This window comes from Anolis carolinensis, chromosome 2 (assembly GCF_035594765.1).
Source record: "Anolis carolinensis isolate JA03-04 chromosome 2, rAnoCar3.1.pri, whole genome shotgun sequence".
Classification (NCBI taxonomy): domain Eukaryota; kingdom Metazoa; phylum Chordata; class Lepidosauria; order Squamata; family Dactyloidae; genus Anolis; species Anolis carolinensis.
In genome coordinates this window covers 121,263,537-121,282,336 of record NC_085842.1, presented here as the reverse complement: position 1 = coordinate 121,282,336, position 18,800 = coordinate 121,263,537, and the positions used below count along the sequence as shown (strand labels likewise).

Sequence of the window (18,800 nt, the reverse complement as noted above, 5' to 3'; positions counted from 1 at the left end):
TCAGTATACATTTAATTAGATGATCCCTTGTTGTCCCTCTCAAGTTCTTGGAAGATGCCTGTGCGTTAGTTTTTTAATGTGTGGAGGTCAGTTCACAACCGATCAACACAGTCCTCACAGAATGAGAGTCCAAACCAGTGGAGTGGTTAACACGGCGATGGTGGCTTCTCAATCTGTTGTAGCCTTCTTCTGCCTTCACAGCAATTGTAACATGTACCATGTTATCCTCCATCTGATCCACCATTGACTTCTTCAGATTGAGTTTGGTCTGGAACCTCCCCCATGGCCCCTCCTGGGAGTTCATGACTCCAGTGGTTACGCCTGCAGGTTCACTGGAACACACAAGCCCCCTCACCATGACAAGGTGACAATCCATTGAGGGGGCATCAGCTCAGTATAGTGTTGATACTCATTAGAGGTCCTAGTTCGTCATTATTGCTATGTCAAATGTTTAATCTTGCAAGATTAAAAACAAAAATCATGTGCTAAGATTTTGAATTAGTCTGGAATATATATTGGATTTTCAGCACAAACAACACATGGATTGCTTGTTTATTTATATTATGTATTTATGTCTCGCCTTCCTCCCTATTTGGAAGCTAAGAATTTGCCCAGTAATTTACTAGTGGAACCCCAAGCAAGAAAGAGTTATGTCCATGGGACCGTATTCTCTTTATAAATAGACTGAAAGTTATTTTTTTGATATGTTTGAAGCCATGGTAACACAGCTGGGCCTCTTTCTCAGAAAAAAGAACCAGCTCCAAGTGCTATATGAAAAAATCATTCCCATTGGCAGAATTTAATACATACTTGTAGTGTTGCAACTTCCTCAGCTTTATATCAATTGAAAGGTATATGACAATAGGGAACTTCACTAGCTAACAATCAACCAAGACGTTTTTAGTTTGAAGAGTGCTCATTGTCTTTCAGAGCAATTATTCTAGGCTAGATTTTAGAACTTCTAAAAATATTGTTAAAGATAATGTTCAAATTTTGATTGACCATGTTTAACTGTTCTTTACTCAAAATGGTTTAGCCTTGTGTATAGAGAGTAAGCGCTAGCACTGATAATGCCACCCACACTTACTCACATACACATACAGCCAGCCTTCCATATCCACAGAGTCTACAACCCACAGATTCAGTCATCCATGACTTGAAATTTTTTTTTAAAAAAAAATAATTAAAAAAAGGAAATCTTTACTTTGCCATTTTATGTAAAGGGCATCATTTCAGAATGCCACTGCGTATAATGAGTCTTGAGTATCCATGAATTTTGGTATCTACAGAGGTCCTGAAACCTTTTAAAATTCCTAGCAGATGTCAGGGGTCCACTGTAGTCAATTTAGGCTGTCCTAATGGCCATTACTTTTTTGCTATTTTGTTGGGCCATTACTTATGTATTGGATTTCTAAATTCCAAAGGAAGCGCTGGAAAAGAGTTCCCTATTCTCCCTGTTCTCTTACCGGATTTTCTGCTCTCTCCCTCACTGTTCTTTTCCTCCCAGTGTGCCCTCTAACATTTCACAAATAGTGGCCAAAATTATTGATTAGGAAGAACAAATTTATTTCCCTTTTGAACTCAGTTTACAATAGTTGAAGTTACAGACCAAGAGGGAAGGGAGGGGAAGAGAGATAAATCAGCAGTTTTAAAAGCAGTGGAAAAATGGAATGACAGAGGATTAATCAAGATTATTTGCCAAATCAGGGTAGTTTGAATATGACCTAATAATCATATTGGTGGAAGAGAAACTGATCACTCTCAAGTCAGGGCTTTTGAAAAATTCAAATATTCTGGTTCCATTATACAAGATCTTGGACTATGTATGTACTTGTTGGCATTGAATAGTTGCCTTTTTTGTAGTTAGTCACTCCGAGTCCCATATTGGGAGATGGGGTGGGATATAAATAAAGTACTATTATTATTATTATATACAGCTTTTTGGTTTTGTATGAAGATTTCATTTCTAAAGTGAGAAGACCATTAATTTTAGCCACAGTTCCTCCACCAAGGAAACTCAGCACTTTTTTCAGCAACAGGAGCTGATACGTTGCTGCCCCCTTCTGGTTATGAAAACATATTTTCAATTCTCACCTGTAAATTGTCACATAGACACCAAACAGGGGATGGAGTCCTGGTGGAACAATGGGTTAAACCCTTGCTGACCTAAAGGTTGAGTTGCTGACCTGAAGGTTGCCGGTTTGAATTTGCAAGATAGGGTGAGCTTCCGTCTGTCAGCTCTAGTTTGCAGAGACATGAGAGAAGCCTCCCAGTAACACATCTAGGCGTCCCCTGGGCAACATCTCTGTAGACAGCCAATTCTCTCACACCAGAAGCAACTTGCAGCATGTTCTCAATTCGTTTCTGATGCAATTAAAAAAAAAACCAAACAGGGAAAAAAATAAGCCTTTGGGATTTTCCAAAACATGTGATCCATTTTGCAAAACATGTGAAGTAGTAGTAGACGAGAGACAGGGCCTTTTCAGTAGTGGCTCCCCGCCTATGGAACGCCCTCCCCATTGAAATCAGGCAGGCTCCCTCCCTCCTATCCTTCCGTAGGAAGGTAAAAACTTGGTTGTGGGGCCAGGCTTTCGAATAAGAATCAGCAGCATTAATTACTATTATGTATGCTGGAACTCAATTGACAGACCCAGTCTTTTAAACTTGTACACGCCTATCTATATTTTATAAATGCATTTTATGAATGTTTATGTAAGTTAATTTTTAACTGATTTATAGTGTATTGTACTGTTTTTATATGTCTGTTTTATTGTAAGCCGCCCTGAGTCCCCTGTTGGGTGAGAAGGGCGGGATATAAATATTGTAATAAATAAATAATAAATGTACTGGTATAAGCAAAGAATTAGTAACATCCCCATATTCACCAGAACCACATCTATAATCCCCTTCAAGGATTTCTCTTGTCATCACCTATCACCCACAAACAGAAACATTCTTGTTTCAGCACAAAGCTAAGCAAAAGGCAAAAATGCACTTCAACAGCATGATTGTTAACAGAGGATCTATTAGGAGGCTAACAGGAGGTCTGCTTAATAACAATTGGCTTTGGATTTCAATATTGGTTAAAATCTGTCTTTTCAATTTGAGTAGTTTGACTCCTCTCTTGAATTCCTTTGTTTTAACATATCTTTAAAATATCTCCATGAACTTTCACATGACTATCACTCTACCTCTTTTCTTGGTTAATGTTAAAAGATTTATCAGATTGAAATGAGAAGCACATTGCTGTCCATGTGAGATCCACCCATTATAAAACATCGCATCCTGACTTACTACCAAGTCATCTTGCCTACTTCTATCAAAATATGGGTCAAGAGCAGCAAACAGAATATGAAAGAAACTGGTAAGAATAGGCATAATGCGAGAAAATTTAAAAATATCATTTATTTTTCTTTCAGTTGCAAAGATTAAAAAACAAAGAACTACATCTGATTAACATTCTCAAACTTGAGGTTTTATTAGATACATATAAACCACCTGCTGATTTTATTAATATAGCTTGTTGCTTGTTGCAACACACACTATTTTTAAGCTTAGTTGCAGCCTTATGAGTAAGCCTCACTGAGGTAGATGAACAAACTCCTGAGTAGAGCTGTATTTAAAGACACTGTAAATTATACTTGATATTGTTCTGTTTAAAATAGAGAGGACAAAGCCTTCATTATATTTGGTATGAGAAATGTGCCTTTGTTCAAAGCACTCACATTTGAGATTCTTCAGTTTATGAATAGAAACAACATCTAAATTCTTTTTTTCCCAACTGACCAAGAAAATATTTTTAAGAGCTGAAAAGCATAGCACACATGTATATCTTTTAAATTACATGGATGGATGGATTGAATGAATTTATGTCCCACCTTTCCCCAAGATGGCACTCAAGATGCAATAGGGTGTAACATTAATTCACCTGGAAGGCATTTAGAAGACCCCAGAGGGCACTTGATATTTTGGAGATTTCCTCATTACTTTCAAAGCGGCTTGGGGGAGGAAGTCATTCCTAAAATGCCAGGGTTCCTTTGGTAAGCTGACATACATTACATTTATGAGTATTAATGAAGTGGAAAGCACACCTTTTAAATTATGTAGTGTCAAATAGGAAAGCATGCATACACACAGTTTTCTTCTTTCTGTTTCAAGGGATTAAATAGGCTAATCAGATGAATACTGCAGAAAGTGCAGAACTTTGAGCCTGTGGTTCCCATGGAGAATGATGGCCATTGAATATTGAGATATCATGGCAAGCTGAGCTCACAAATGAAATGTAAGAGATTTAGCTTAGTTAGGAAGTGTACAAAAACAGATGCTCCCATTAGCACCAATGACATGAAATTTTGATATATGCAAGCAGAACATACCTATCTGCTCTGTGACAGGAGAGGCCTCCAATGGACTGTGGCTGACTAGACTGTCTGGCATGCTTTTAGAAGACTACCTTTGGGAAGCAATGCTTGATTTTAGACATGGCACAATGAGCCTGAATTTGGGACAGTACTAAACACAGCCCCCACACCATTAGAAACCACATTAGGGGGTGAAGGATTTTATATCTTACTAGGAGACTGTGTGGAGCCTTTGGTGGTGCAGCGGATTAAACTGCTGAGCTGCTGAACTTGCTGAATGAGAGGTCAGTGGTTTGAATCCGAGGAACAGGGTGAGTTCCCGCTGTTAGCCCCAACTTCTGCCACCTAGCAGTTCGAAAACATGCAAATGTGAGTAGATTAATGGATGCCGCTCTGGCGGGAAGGTAACAGCGCTTCATGCAGTCATGCTGGCCACATGACCTTGTAGATGTCTACAGACAACCCAGCTCTTTGGCTTAGAAATGAAGATGAGCACCAACCCCCAGAGTTGGCCACAACTAGACATAATGTCAGGGGAAAACCTTTACCTTTGCCTAAGAGACTGTGTAGAGATGGCAGGCTTCCTGCTTCAGATCTGTGGTCTTCAATACATGGAAAGCAGTGGAGCCACACAATAGGGGTGCAAGAAAGGAGTCAAGGGCCAGTTAGCGTGATCCCACTTTCCATCCTACAAGATGCTAATTCCATGTGGGGCAAGAGGCATAGTGCTCCAGCCTCCATAAGTGTCACTGATTTAAACTCTGTATGAACAGAAATTATTTTAAACAGGTGTTCCAGTTTCTATTTTACAGATATCTGCTCAGGTTTTTTTAATTTTGCCTTTATAATATTTCTGGGCTGCTCAATAAACATGCATATCTAAACACACCACATTACAAAACTGAAGTAAAATAAGAAGAAAACCTTGTAGGTTTCTTAGTTATTGATTTAAGTGTTTAAATTGTAAGTCACTTTGAGAGCCCAGTTTAGACTGAAAAGACACAAGCAGTGTTCCAGAGTTGGAGTGCTTGCTGAGATCAGCCTCTTTTGGAAAAGGTTACTGCAGGTTTCCAGCATTTTACAGTGTTTATACTCATTTATACTTGTAAAGGTTGGGCCCAGATTGTTGTTGTGGTTTTTGTTATTATTAATCTCCCAATTTTTAACTCCAAAAAGGAGACTCAAAGCAGCTTACAGGAAATCTGATATAATTTAAAATCTAAAATGCATACAAACATTAAAATAGAATTAAATATTAAAGGAATTAAAATAAACAGTTAAAACCCTTCTGACTAAAAACCTGCACCCCCTGACTTGATTTTAAAAACTTCCTTCTTTAAAAATCTGTTTGAATAAAAAAGTTTTAGTCTGCCGCTGGAAGGATAGAATGGAGGGCTTCCACACATGCATGCCTCTTCCCTTATATCAATCATGGATGCAACTATTGGATTATTTATTTATTTAATTTATATACCGCTCTTGGACCTGTTAGGGTCATAACCTATTGGGGATTATGACCTGTTAGGATCATAATCTATTGAGTAGCAGAGTTTCAGGAGTGTTCCTTTAGTTTATTGGGTAATGGAAGATCACTGGGCGCATAAATATCTTGTTTCTATTCAATGCTCTCAGCAGACAAAGATTCAAGCAGACTTCTTTAAAATAACATGTTTGTTTTACTCACAACTTAATGTATTTAAATATAGAGATGCATTACTTGTCAGGTTAAGCTTTAGAAATGTTTCAGTTTGTATCTTTCACTCATAGTCTTTAACAGTCTCCTCAAAACTATATTGCTCTTTAACAACAGTCTACTTCCAAGGAACTCAAACCTCAGCTGACTTCTAACTTCTTACACTGGCTTCTGTACTCAAACAGACTCAAGCCTCAACTGATTTCTAAATTCTAATATTGACTTCTGTACTCAAACAGATTCGAGCATCAACTCTCATTCCTTAGCTGTCATCCTTTTAAACTGCATTCTAAACAGTCACATGGTCTGCAGCCACCACCACCACCACCCCCGCCGCCTCAAGAAAACAGAGCTAGGAAAACTGCAAACCAAAGAAGACATGCACTTCAGGAAATAAACAACATATTATAAACAGACAAAACATTTGATAGAGGAGGCTTGAAAAGGTTGCTATCTCCAACAGCAATTGATGGTAGTAGATTAACTTTCTCTCATAGATATATATATATATATATATATATATATATATATATATATATATATATATATCTAAAAAGTCAAAATATTAATTCCACATTGCAGCTCTGTGGCATCAATGAGATACTCTTTTTTTACAAATCAGCTAGAAAAAAAATTAAAATGGGACTTCCACACCATATGGCATTGGCTGGTTAGTGGTTATTCATCCATAACCAGCCAAAATCTTCTATACAGGGCTCTTAGCAGAATGCTAGAATGGACATTTAGATATAAAATTGCGGGTTTTGTATTAGGAGATTCTACTTCTTCGGAAAACACACAGATCCATCAGGAATATATTTGACACATAGAAAGATGCTTGAGTTTATCATTGTTAAACATCTACTTTTGGTTATCATTTGACATGTTCTAACTAGCTCTGCAAGCATTTGTAGGATGCCAAGGAAGTGTGAGTGTTCATGTGCCTTCAAGTCGCCTTTTGACTCATGGCAATCGTATGAATTGCATAGGGTTTTCTTTGGCAAGGAATTCTCAGAGGTGGTTTTTCCAGTCCCTTCTTCTGAAATATAGCCTACACCACCCGGTATTTACTTGCCAATATATTTTGCATTATGAATCAGAATAGCAAAGAAATTTTAGCAACTTTTTAAATGTGAGATTTTTTTAAAAAATGTTTGCTCATTCCTTTATGTTTTCAGTGAAAAAAAATCATGAAGTTATGTTTTCTTGGGTTGTAGAATCATTACTCATCACCTTGTTAATTTAATCGCAGGCTTTCAGCCCAAGGCCCCAGTATGTGCTATTACTCACTTCTTTTCCAAAACAATGCCTCCCCTGTCCCCTCCCCAGCAGACAGAAGGCATAACATATGGCAGCAGTTGCTGCCATTCTTAATGCTGTGTTTATTACAAATAGCTGGAGTAAAAAGCAGCCCATCCCAAGCATGTTTAATGTTTACGAAAAGTTGAAATACACTTTTGATTTTTACTAGTGCCAGACCCATTTCCAAGAAATGAAGTTATTTTTTGGAGATTCAAGTATCGACCTTCATTCATGTCAAGCTATCTGATGTGATGCACCAGCAATTTCTTTCCCTGATGTACCAGGACTTGGCACTAGTCCACAAACTATAGCGCAATTATAAATTATCTTCCCCAGTGACATAGGCCAGCTGGTTCTAACCTTCTGTTAGAAACTGGCCAATGGCTACCTGACCATGCCATGCAGCTGTTGATATGGACAAATGAGAAGAATTTACAAGGAAACTGTGAAGAGCTAATAGTTTCCATTTTCTTAAATTTGTGATGCATACATTGCTTTTTTCCTCTCTTCATTTGTTTTGTTATCACAATAACCCTGTGAAGTAGTTTAGAGTGGGAAAGTATGGTTTCCCACAAGGCCAATCAATAAACATCATGTCTAAGAGGGCATTTCATCCTAGATGGACTTGTAAAAACAAACAAGCTACAAGGCATCTTGACTTCTTCTTGAAGGGCAAAACTAATAAATAATAGTCTTCACTGCCTCTCTCTTTTTTCATATCAGGAGTGACTTGAGAAACTGCCACTCAATAATAATGTGAAACATTAACAGGTGAGAAAAGGAAGGTAAAAGTCTTTTAACTTCTTTCAACTACTAATTTCCAATACATATCCCAAATGTGGGATATTACAGAAAAGCTAGTCAGACATTGGTTCTAGGAACATTACTAGGACATATTATAAATGCATCTCTTTCTAATAATAATTCAGTGACTAGTAATAGGCAGTGCAGATTTGTTGATAAAATTCTGCCAGACCAATTTTGTCTTTAAAAAAATTATGTTAACAATCTCAGTATATGTTAGGAATGATGTGAACATAATATAGCTTGAAGGAACAAATAAAATATTTATCAGTTTTGCAAACAAATATGGGTTAGAGGGATTATAGAACGAAATTTAAAATGACCTTTACTGAATTGAAAACTAGGCTGAAACAAAGATAATCAAATTCAGGAAAAAAAGTTCTGTACTTATGCTCCACACAAGGAATTGGGTGCAGATATATAAGGTAGGGTGTGCTTGCCTTAATTTGTAACAGTATATGTGAAAAGCTTCTCTGCACTGCATTCAATGACAAGATATTTTATTTCTAAATCAATGAGTACTCCTCCCAGCTTCATATAGATTTAAAAAATATTAGGGACAAGACAGAAAAAAATTGCTGTTGAATGTCATACACAGTGGCAAAAAGTGCACTCTTTGTAATTTAGAAAACCAAGGCTTCCATCAATTGAAAAGAAAAACTTGGGATGCATCTATGCTGTGGAATGAATTCACTTTAATTGCCTTGGTTCAATACTATGGAATCCTCTGTGTGTGTGGGGGGGGGGGGGGAGGGGTTAGTTTGACAAGATCTTGAGCCTTCCCTGCCAAAGAAGGCTCATGCCTTACCAAACTACAAATCCCAGGATGGCAAAGCATTGAGCCCTGGCCATTAAATGACTGGCCATAGATAACTGTCCCTCAAGTAGGAGATACAGGTGTTCCTGAAGCATCCTCCACTTTTGCTTTGGCTCATTATTCAAATCTAATTTTGGTGAGATAATTTAGCTAAAAAAGGTGAGCATTAGATTCAAGTAATTACAGTATCAATGATTAGTTGCCCACTGTTACTTTCTGAAGCTGAGCCTATAAGTAGGAGTGGAACTACTATAGTACTATACCTCCAAAACCCGGCTTGGGAGTTGATCCAGAAAGATTCCACATTTAATAGTATCAGGAGCCAATAACAGACAAAATAGAATTAACAGGGTTTTTCTGACTGTCTCTTGATTAAGGTCACAGATCATGTTGACCATAAGTGGAATGGAAACACAACTGAAATGGATCTGGATAAGATTTCTTGCTCTTACATTGGTTTCTGTAATTACTATCCATTGTACTTATAAAATCCGCATTATCTTCTATAAATAGGTTTGTGGCATAGATATTCCCTGACTTTTAAAAAGACCCCAATCTGGGGTTGTCATTATTTATGCATGAATTCCACCATTCTCCAGACTTCTCATTCATTTTTTTTCCTGGAGCTAACAAAGAATATTCTTTTTATATCTAAACCAACCTGTTCTTTTCTATTTTAGCGTCCACGTTCAACAGGTAGTCACATTGGCAGCTGAGTTTGAGAACAATCAGTTAGTTTAGGAGACACCGGAAAACTTCCCATTGTCCTCCAACACTTGCTGCCAACATAACATACACACAATACCTGGTGGCTGATGCAGATGCCTCACACTGTTGGCTCTGTGCAGATTTCAAGTCTGCTGGCTTTAGGCATGAGTAAGAAACTGATGTTTTTGAACCATAACTTCTCCTTCCCTTACCATTGGCCATGCAGGCCAAGACTGAAGGGATTTCTAAACAAAAATAATAATAATAAGGGAAGCCTCAATTGTCCATTCTTTCCGAGGGGGCTCCTGACTTAAGGGTTATGTGTGTGTCCCTTTCCTCATTTCCCTCCAGGCGCTTTTGAAAGAGCAGGTCAAGGGGAAAAACAACCATTTCCCATTCAATTGTTTGATCACTTTGCCTCATCATGAGATCACTTCTCCTTCAAAAGGGAAGTGGTGGCATTAAGCCCATTAATTCAAATCCTTGTTTAACATTATGTATACTTAGGCCTTGAGAGGAACACTTCCATGTTCAAAGCAGAATAACTACCAGCTGGAAGACAGCTGTATGAATCCCTTTTTCTTCCCAGCTGAGATTAACACAAGATGATTGTACTAGATGACTAGATCATTTCAATGAACAAACCATAAAGCTCCTTTAAAAGAAAAATATTTATAAAGCCAGTCCAAGTAACTTGGCCATTTGTTACTGCCAATGCCATTAAAGCTTTTATTTATCTTATGCATGGAATGCTTTAGTTTAACTCCAGAAACTCTCCAAGTTCTCCCACCAGCTGAAGAAAAATGGTTATTTCATCTAAGATTAATTGCAGCTGTTGGAAAGGGATATACCGTATGGCTATAGGGATAGCTATATCTATATGCAGAACTTTCAGGTATTTCTCTCTCTCTCATGAAAAAAAAGATTGCTGTATGTAATGTAAAACAAGTTACCAACATCGGAGTACTTTAAATTCCAAATTAATTCTAGTGAACAGAGACCATCTATGACTTGTTTTGTCCACATTCCATGTTTCTATCATATTTATTCATTGTGTTATTTGACCACAAACCAATTTAGCTGGGGAAGAGGAGTACATGTTCTATGATTTGTTTACTACAGTAGAACAAGTAATAAGTTAAAAACTTAGCACAAAGTAAAAAAAATTCAGTAACCTAGATATTACTGTTTGTGAAGGCTACTTGGAGAGAAGAAAATGCCTCACTTCCAGTCCATATATAGAAGCCATGTGGACTGGTACCTGAATCTTGTGTTAACAGTGACAATTGTATAATAATCACTAAGTACCAGCATAAGGAGAAGAAAGTGAGGACAGTTGTGTGGCATGTATACAACATGTCCTCTAGCAGAGGAAAGATACCAGTGAATCCAGAAGAGAAAACTACAGTATATGTTGCCACCATTGCCTCACATCTATTGCCTGAGGTCATTGTTTTACTCTGCTCAATTGTAAGACTGACCGGAACTTGTCATTTTTCAAATTAATTTAAATTATGAAATTTCTTTTAAAACGTAATTAATTCCAATGAATTATATAGTGCTGATATTCACCAGAGTTTTTCCTTAAAGTCTTTGTTCTATAGATTATTATTTTTCCACTAGTTTTTTTTTTGTTTAAAAAAAGTTACACACATTTTCAAAAATATAAGTCCATCTTTGTTCTCACTGTAGCAATGTCTTCTCATTCCAGCCATGGAATGAGTATTCTGGGAGGACAGAAGACTAAACCTACTGCAATCACTGTTCCAGATGATCTTTTTATTGTTATTATTTATTAAACATTTTGTTGGCTAGTGTACAGGCGATGATATTACATTGGATGTTTAAAGCATTTATGCCTTTAAGAAAAGCAGTCCTGTGAATAAGGAAAGGGACCAAACCTCAACAAACAAAGGAAAACAAAGGAAAAGACTAACGATAGACATTGGGCTAGGAGATTGGAATGTTTCATGGTCAAAGAACTCTTATTTCAACCAAAGTCTGTGATATCTTATAGGAGACTTTTGTTGAAGATGAAGAAGAGCCATAGTGTAGACTAGAGTGTTGTTCCAAGTGGAAGTTGATGATGTTGCAGATGTTAATTTACATATTACATGAAAACAAGTGAATCCCTGTAAAACACTGTTTCTCATTTGTCCGTTATGTCATTTAGTTGTATAGGAAAGTTTTTCCATTAACCAGGTGTTCCAGATTCTTTTCTTCCAATTGATCAGCATAAGTTTTCCTGATTTCTAGTATTTGGCTATCTCAATTTAGTCATCTATGATGAAATAAACAATTTCCTGTGTTTCTCTCTTTACTGGAAGTGTTGTAGCTGTTTGCCTAGCCCTGAGGTCATTTCACACTAAACACAAATATAGCAATATGATTCCAATTTAACTGTTGTGGCTCCATCATAGGAAATCATGAGAACGGCAATTTAGGGAGTGGCATTAAGGCTACACAGCCTAGGAGCTTCTCTTGTGCCTCTTATCAAACTACAATCTCCATAATTCTACAAGATGGAGCCATTGCAGTTAAAGTGGAACCATTACATTATAATGGTGCAGTGTGAAAGGACTCCTGGTTCTGGCCATAGCAGAATGTTACAGAATTCTGGGAAATGACTTTTCTGTAAGTTTACTCTATTTTTGTTAATTTTTGTTCAAGGAAGATGGGTGAATTGGAGGGAGAGAGAAGCAAAACCAAATTTTCTGTAGGACTGAGCAGAGCTTGGGTAGTAACTTTTCAAATTACTTTAAATTATGAAATTATTTTAATTTCTGAAATTATTGAAATTAGGCAGGAAAAAAGCCAGTGCTCTATACGGCTCTTTGAGGTCAATGACCACTAGGTGTAACACTAAACAAAAGGTATGTGCATACTGTTACACTCTTTGCTTTCAGTACATGTTATTGTTTCTATGGAGGAACACTGAATACTGTAAATGATCAGGCTTTGACAAAACCTTGTGTCAGAGGTTAATGGCAATATAGCACTTGGCAAATAACTATGGAAACAGGCCCTTAATACTATGCAGTCCAAAAGACATTGAGAAGGTCATACTTTGCCCACCCACGCAGAACACCTTCATTTAAAAAGCACTAGAAATATCAGGATGAAGGTGAACTATGCAATTCTGTATGGTGTGAGATCACTTTCAACGAAGTAATTGATCCACTTAGGATTCCAGGACCATCTACCAATTTTACAGGTTTTCCACCTGTGGAAACACATTAGGGTAGAAAATTTAGAGGACAGTCAAATTTTCTATGTGGTAGGAAGCCAAAATGGGAAAAAAGCCCATCACCATGCGAAGTAGACCAGACACAGACAACAGACTGTTACTATATGCCCCTAGACTAAAACATACTTATTCTTGGCACACTTCCATCTCCTCCATCTATAGCTCTCCCCACATTTATGTTATGAATAACTTTGATTAAGGAAAGACAGAGAAAGACATTTCATACAATTTTATTGGAATTTCCTCTAAAGATGAATCATGGTGAAATACATTACTCCCATCCCTCCTAATGATGTGTATACAGAACATGCAAAAACAATGCACACTTCCAAATGTGAGGAAAGAGATTGTCAATGGTAAAAAGTTCCATAGATAATGATATACAGACAAAAATAGCCATAGAATTAAGGGATTCTACAATGGAAGACTTTACCAGCAGAAATAGTGATACTTATTGTCCAAACTTACATTTCTAAAGCAGTGCTGTAATTGATGGGAACAAAGTCTAACAGCCACTGTTTGAGAGTTCAGCACCACATCTTTTTTGTACCTGAGCAAATGAAAAGGGAGATTCAAGGAAAGAGCCCAGCACATTCATTATTATTCCTCCTCCTCCTCCTCCTCCTCCTCCTCCTCCTCCTCCTCCTCCTCCTCCTCCTCCTCCTCCTTCTTCTTTTTGGCAAACATATTCATCCACTTGTATGCTTGCTTTGTTATTGCAAACATGTTATGTAATCCCATAAATTATAACCTGCCTACCATCTCTAAAGTGACTTCTCCCACCTTCCTATGTTGTCAGGCTCCAAAATGGCTGGATGGTTTTTCAGCCACTGAACTGGGGGCGGGCGGTATCAGCAGTAAAAATGGATGAGATACGCACAAATATGCACCACAGACAACTTTAAAAATATGCAGCACTCAGAATGAGAAACAAGAGATATTCCATGAAGACCTCAGTAACAGGCTCAAAAGGAGGAAGAAAAGGAAGAAGAAGAGGTATGAAATATTGATAGTCAGGTGGAAAAAAGGACTCAACAGATACCCAACAACATATTAGCCACTGTAACAGAGTGGAGAAAGAGGGCAGAAAGGAGCTTCTGGGGAAATTTCTTTCTTAGAGTTTCCTGACTGTTGAGACTCCCTCACATAGTGTTTGAACTAGAGGACCTAAAAGTCTTTAAATATTCTTTCCATGTTTATTGTAATCCCAACCAGGGTAAAACCATATATCCAACTTTAGAGCACTGCCTATGTTTTGACTGAATGTGGAGCTGGACAAGGCCAACTGGTTTAAGAGGAAAATTGAACTCGAGCCTTTCAACTATTACTGAAAGCAATTATAATAGTATTGATGCTATGAAACAAGAATGACTTTAAAAGAATTATCTTAATTATGTGTATGCCCATATTACATTTAATCTCAGGTGGACTTCTAACACTTTTGTTCATGTCAGTTGTCAAAAAGAGTACAAATATAGGATGTCAAAGGCATAGCTGAAAGTGATTACCCACTTAAATTCAAGGTGTGGTGGCATTACCTGGTGTTAGAGGTGGACCATGAATCAGAAGAACTCCTCATACATGGGGATCATCAGAGGTGAAGGACAAGTCATGTATATGTGGTAGCACTAAATTGGATTAATTTATATTGTTGTGACAACAGCTGATATATATGCAACACAGCGGGACAGCAACAATGTTCCACCACAAATTGCAATTTCCACAAGACTGTACATTGACTGTGCTTGGCTAGGACTAGTGAGAGTTGAGGTTAGCAACATCTGGAGGACAACAATCTTGAGAAGTCTTGGCTCTACCTTTTCCTCCCCTTTGCTTTAGTTCCCCCTGTTTATAGGTTTTCCTAATAGTGTAGATACCTTCCTAGTTTTTGAGTGGAGCATAAAAATCCCCTAGAGGCCAGCCTTAGTTGGTTTATTCCATTGGCCGGCACAGAGCAATCTTGCTAGACTCTTCCTCGTTTCTGCAGCAGAGCTACAACAGACTAGAAGCCTGGACATTGTCTGGTAATTCTGGGTCCAAGCAATCCAAAACATGCATCCTTAGCATCTGCTTTCAGCAATATTCATATACTACCAGTCCCAGAAACAACAGAAGCTTTTGACCAACTTAAGCTTCACAAGAAAGAAGATTGAAACAGCCTATGAGCTCCAGCTTGTAAACCATCGCTTTGCATCAGAGGCAAAAGACTTTCAAAGTCTCCAGAGAGATGACTGCAACCAGCAAAATCTCCTTTCTTTTCTTTTTTTTAAAAAATAGTTTTTATTGAATTTAAAAATTTCCATACAATAATTACTTTCAATAATTACAAAATCTCCTTTCATAAGGTATTGTTCTAAGTTATCTTGTAATAGTCCCAGGTGGAGTTAACCCTTTATTCATCTTGTTTTCAGTAGAACTCATTTTGGTCATTTTTTCACCTTGCCTGAAGTGCCTCTGTATGTTAAGGGTCTTGATCTTAACAGAAGGTATACAGATAGCTCCCGAACAAAGCAGACACTATAGTTTTTCCCAAAGACTCGGGCATGCCATCACAAATCCTTTACCTTGAGATAACATGACAGTATTTATCTAGATCTGAATGCAGATAACTATCTATATGCTCTACAGCTCATGCTAAGCTCCATATGAATTTCTTTTCTGCCCCATCAGTTCCAGTACTTAATCTGTATTTCTTCCCACTTCATTTAAGAATTTTACAGCCAATTCAGACCAGTCCTGGTGAGACAGATTCCTTCATCTTACCTTCTGTATTTACTTTCTGGCCCGTTTCTCATTCATATAAGTATGAGATCCTGATATTTCTGTAGGGCAGAAATAATGTGTTGAATACAACAACTCCATATCTAATAAACAGGATAATGAAACAGAGTTCATGAAAAGGAAGTAAATGCACTTAACCCTACCTAGCCCCTGCATGTCTTTCATTAATTTATTGATTTTTGCTGAGATTGTGAAATTGTGACAAAATGGCATTTTTTAAAGGAAAGGAACAAAATAGGAAGGGAAAGTAAAACAAAAAAAGCAACTTCAATCTGTTTAGGAATAGTGAGGAAGAGGAGGAGGAGGAGAATCACACCATATGATTGCTGGAATATTACAACTTTAGTGGAAGGGACCACACACACCAGAACCAGTACAGAACCAGTACTGAACCAGTATGGTTGAAACAGCAACTATATTGGATTTTCCCGATCAATGAAACAAGGTGCTTCAGTAACAATTGAAGTGCAAGCAGCAACAGGAGACCTGTCATTTTCCAATAAGTACCAACCAAACATGTTATTTCCTCGCAGTAGTTGTGATTCATCAGCCTCATGTGATAAAGTCTCAGGACTATCAGCAGTGGCTAGCATATACTTTAGGTAGAATCAGTTAATGACTAGTTTGTACGTCTCATTTCAGTGCAGGGTTTTCTATTTTTTCCTACAATTTTTCACTCAAATTTTGACTAAGGGAACCTCCAGATACAGAACTCAACTTGTTCCATCTTTCTCTTTTTTGATGGGTTCTTGCAAGAATGATGGAAGTGACAGTGAGAGAACACAGTGGATGCCTATGGATACTAAGGCTGTCTGGCTCCTCCCTCAGTAAATATTCATTAGCATTAGATTGAAGTACTCCTATTTTCTATTTCTACTGCAGTTCAAGATTTACAGAATGGATGCCACGAATATTTCCATTATTCCATTACTTGATATTCATGTTTTCCATCTTGTCTAATACAGGCTGATTATCCCTTATCCAAAATGCTTGGAATCAGAAGTATTCTGGATTTCAGAATTTGAGGTATGTGTGTATGGATTTTGGAATACCACTACTACTACTACTAATAATAATAATAATAATAATAATAATAACAACAACAACAATAATTTTATTTCGTACCTGCCTCTCCTTGTGGCTTGAGGTGGGTTGCTGATGTATTGGTATATGCATACACAATGAGATACTTTGGAGATGAGATCCAAGTCTAAACACAATATTAATTTATATTTTCTATTCACATTATACTCATAACCTGAATGTAATTTTATACAATATATGTAATGTAATAATTTTGTACATGAAAGAAAGCTTTGTGAACACTGAACCATCAAAATGCAAAGGTGACCCTCTATCTCAGCCACCCACATAGACAATTTTGGAATTCGGGATAAGGAGGGTGCTCAGCCTGTATTGAAAGTATTTGCTAACTATATCACTAGTAGCATGTTGCACAGATGAATTAAGTCTGAACATCTAGAAAAATAGAAGCCATTCAGAATAACAATTTCTATCACAAAACTATATTCTGCATCTCAGCAAGGTTTTAAAAGATCAAGTACTTATTGCGTTAGGATGAGCTTGACGTTTCATTATTGACACACATTTAATATATTACAATTAATATTTTGTTAATTGTTACATAGCATCACGCTTCAAGCTAAAAAGTGAAAATGTCTTTGCAGAAGACACAGTTGTGGTTGAAAAGGGCTGAATTTAGAATCAATTTCTCCAATGTTTGACTAGCATTACCAGATCTCTCCACTGAGTGTCAGGATATTAACATGTACTCTCTGTAATGCTATCACATAATAATATAAGATTCACTGGACCTGTGTACACACTCGGAATTAGATCTCCAAAGCATTACACAAAGCCACAAACTTTACATATCTGTAAACAATTTCATTCCACATGTTTCAAATTTGTCCTGGGTTTTATAAAACAGCTGTTTGTGGTCACAAGATTTGAAAGTTGCATGAAATAGGACAAGGGTAATATGATATTCCACAATGTAGTGTCTCACATGGGATTTCAAATTCCAGCACCAACTTTATTTCCTTTTAACTTGACATATTAAGCATTAAAATCTGCCTGTCATCACATGTGGGTAATAGTTTGCGTCAGCGATTAGGAAAGAAATGACCACATGAAGCAGTTTTTGCTAATTGGCAAAAGGTTTGGGAACTAATATCCTGCATTTCCTGTTGAGTGCTGTATTAGCCAGCAAACTGGTCTCATGTTTAAAAGCATATGTGAATACAACAAAATGGAATTAGTCTGTTTACAGAATTGTAATATGCAGTCAGCTGAAAAATGTGAGTAAATCATGAGGCAGTGCTCATTTTTGGGTTGGTAAAAAGCAAAAGAACACGGGCAGCTAACCTGATAGACGCTTTTCTCGTGCACTCTTCCAAAAGACATCCCAAGCTTTGTTGGTAGAAACCTTGATATGCTCACTGAAAGATCTCCGCAAGCGCGATTTCCCCGGATACGCCATCCTCACAGTGCAATCCACAGAGAGACCACTAGCCCACTAAGAGAGAACAGCCAGAGCAAATGTTTTCCATTGTTGACAATTCAGTCCTGCCAGCTTTCTGCTTTTAGCTCAGATGGGTGGAAAAGAGTTGCTTTGTAAGAAAGTCTGCATTTAATTTGTTAACACCCCTCAGAGGCCAGGATGGAGGGAAGAGGAGGGAAGACTTGGGAGGAGGAAGAAACTCCTTCCAAGCAATCTGGGGCTTGGCTAGAAAGGAAATAGCAGCCCAGTATATGTCTCCTACCCACCCACCCTGCCTGCCACTGCCCCCAACTCAGAGCACAGTTCGGCATCTCAGCTGCCACATTTTATAAACATGCTCAATGCTGTGCAGTGCAAATAAAAGAGTCAGGCAACCACAGAATAACAGGTCAGGCAGTTTTCTGTACCACTTCCAAGCATCTCCAGTTTAACAGCATGCAAAACAAGCACCCTCCTTCCCAGTTCCTTTTACTGCTCTATCCTTCTCTGTTATGGGTGGGAATATGAGTCCTGCTGGATCAAACAGACTGAAGGTCCAACACAGCCAGCATCCTGTTTCCCAC

At 37.7% G+C, this 18,800-nt stretch overlaps 1 protein-coding gene across 1 annotated transcript in view; it reads right to left on the bottom strand.

Annotated features, from left to right (window-relative positions):
• The window catches only part of LOC100557661 (rho GTPase-activating protein 7), a 113,689-nt gene extending 95,235 nt beyond the window's left edge, over positions 1-18,454 (bottom strand). Inside the window, exon 1 of the mRNA XM_008113274.3 lies at positions 18,102-18,454. Within this exon, the coding sequence (XP_008111481.2) occupies positions 18,102-18,216 (115 nt within the window). The 5' untranslated portion in view covers positions 18,217-18,454. The remainder of the gene's footprint in view (positions 1-18,101) is intronic.
• Between the last annotated feature and the right edge of the window lie 346 nt (positions 18,455-18,800).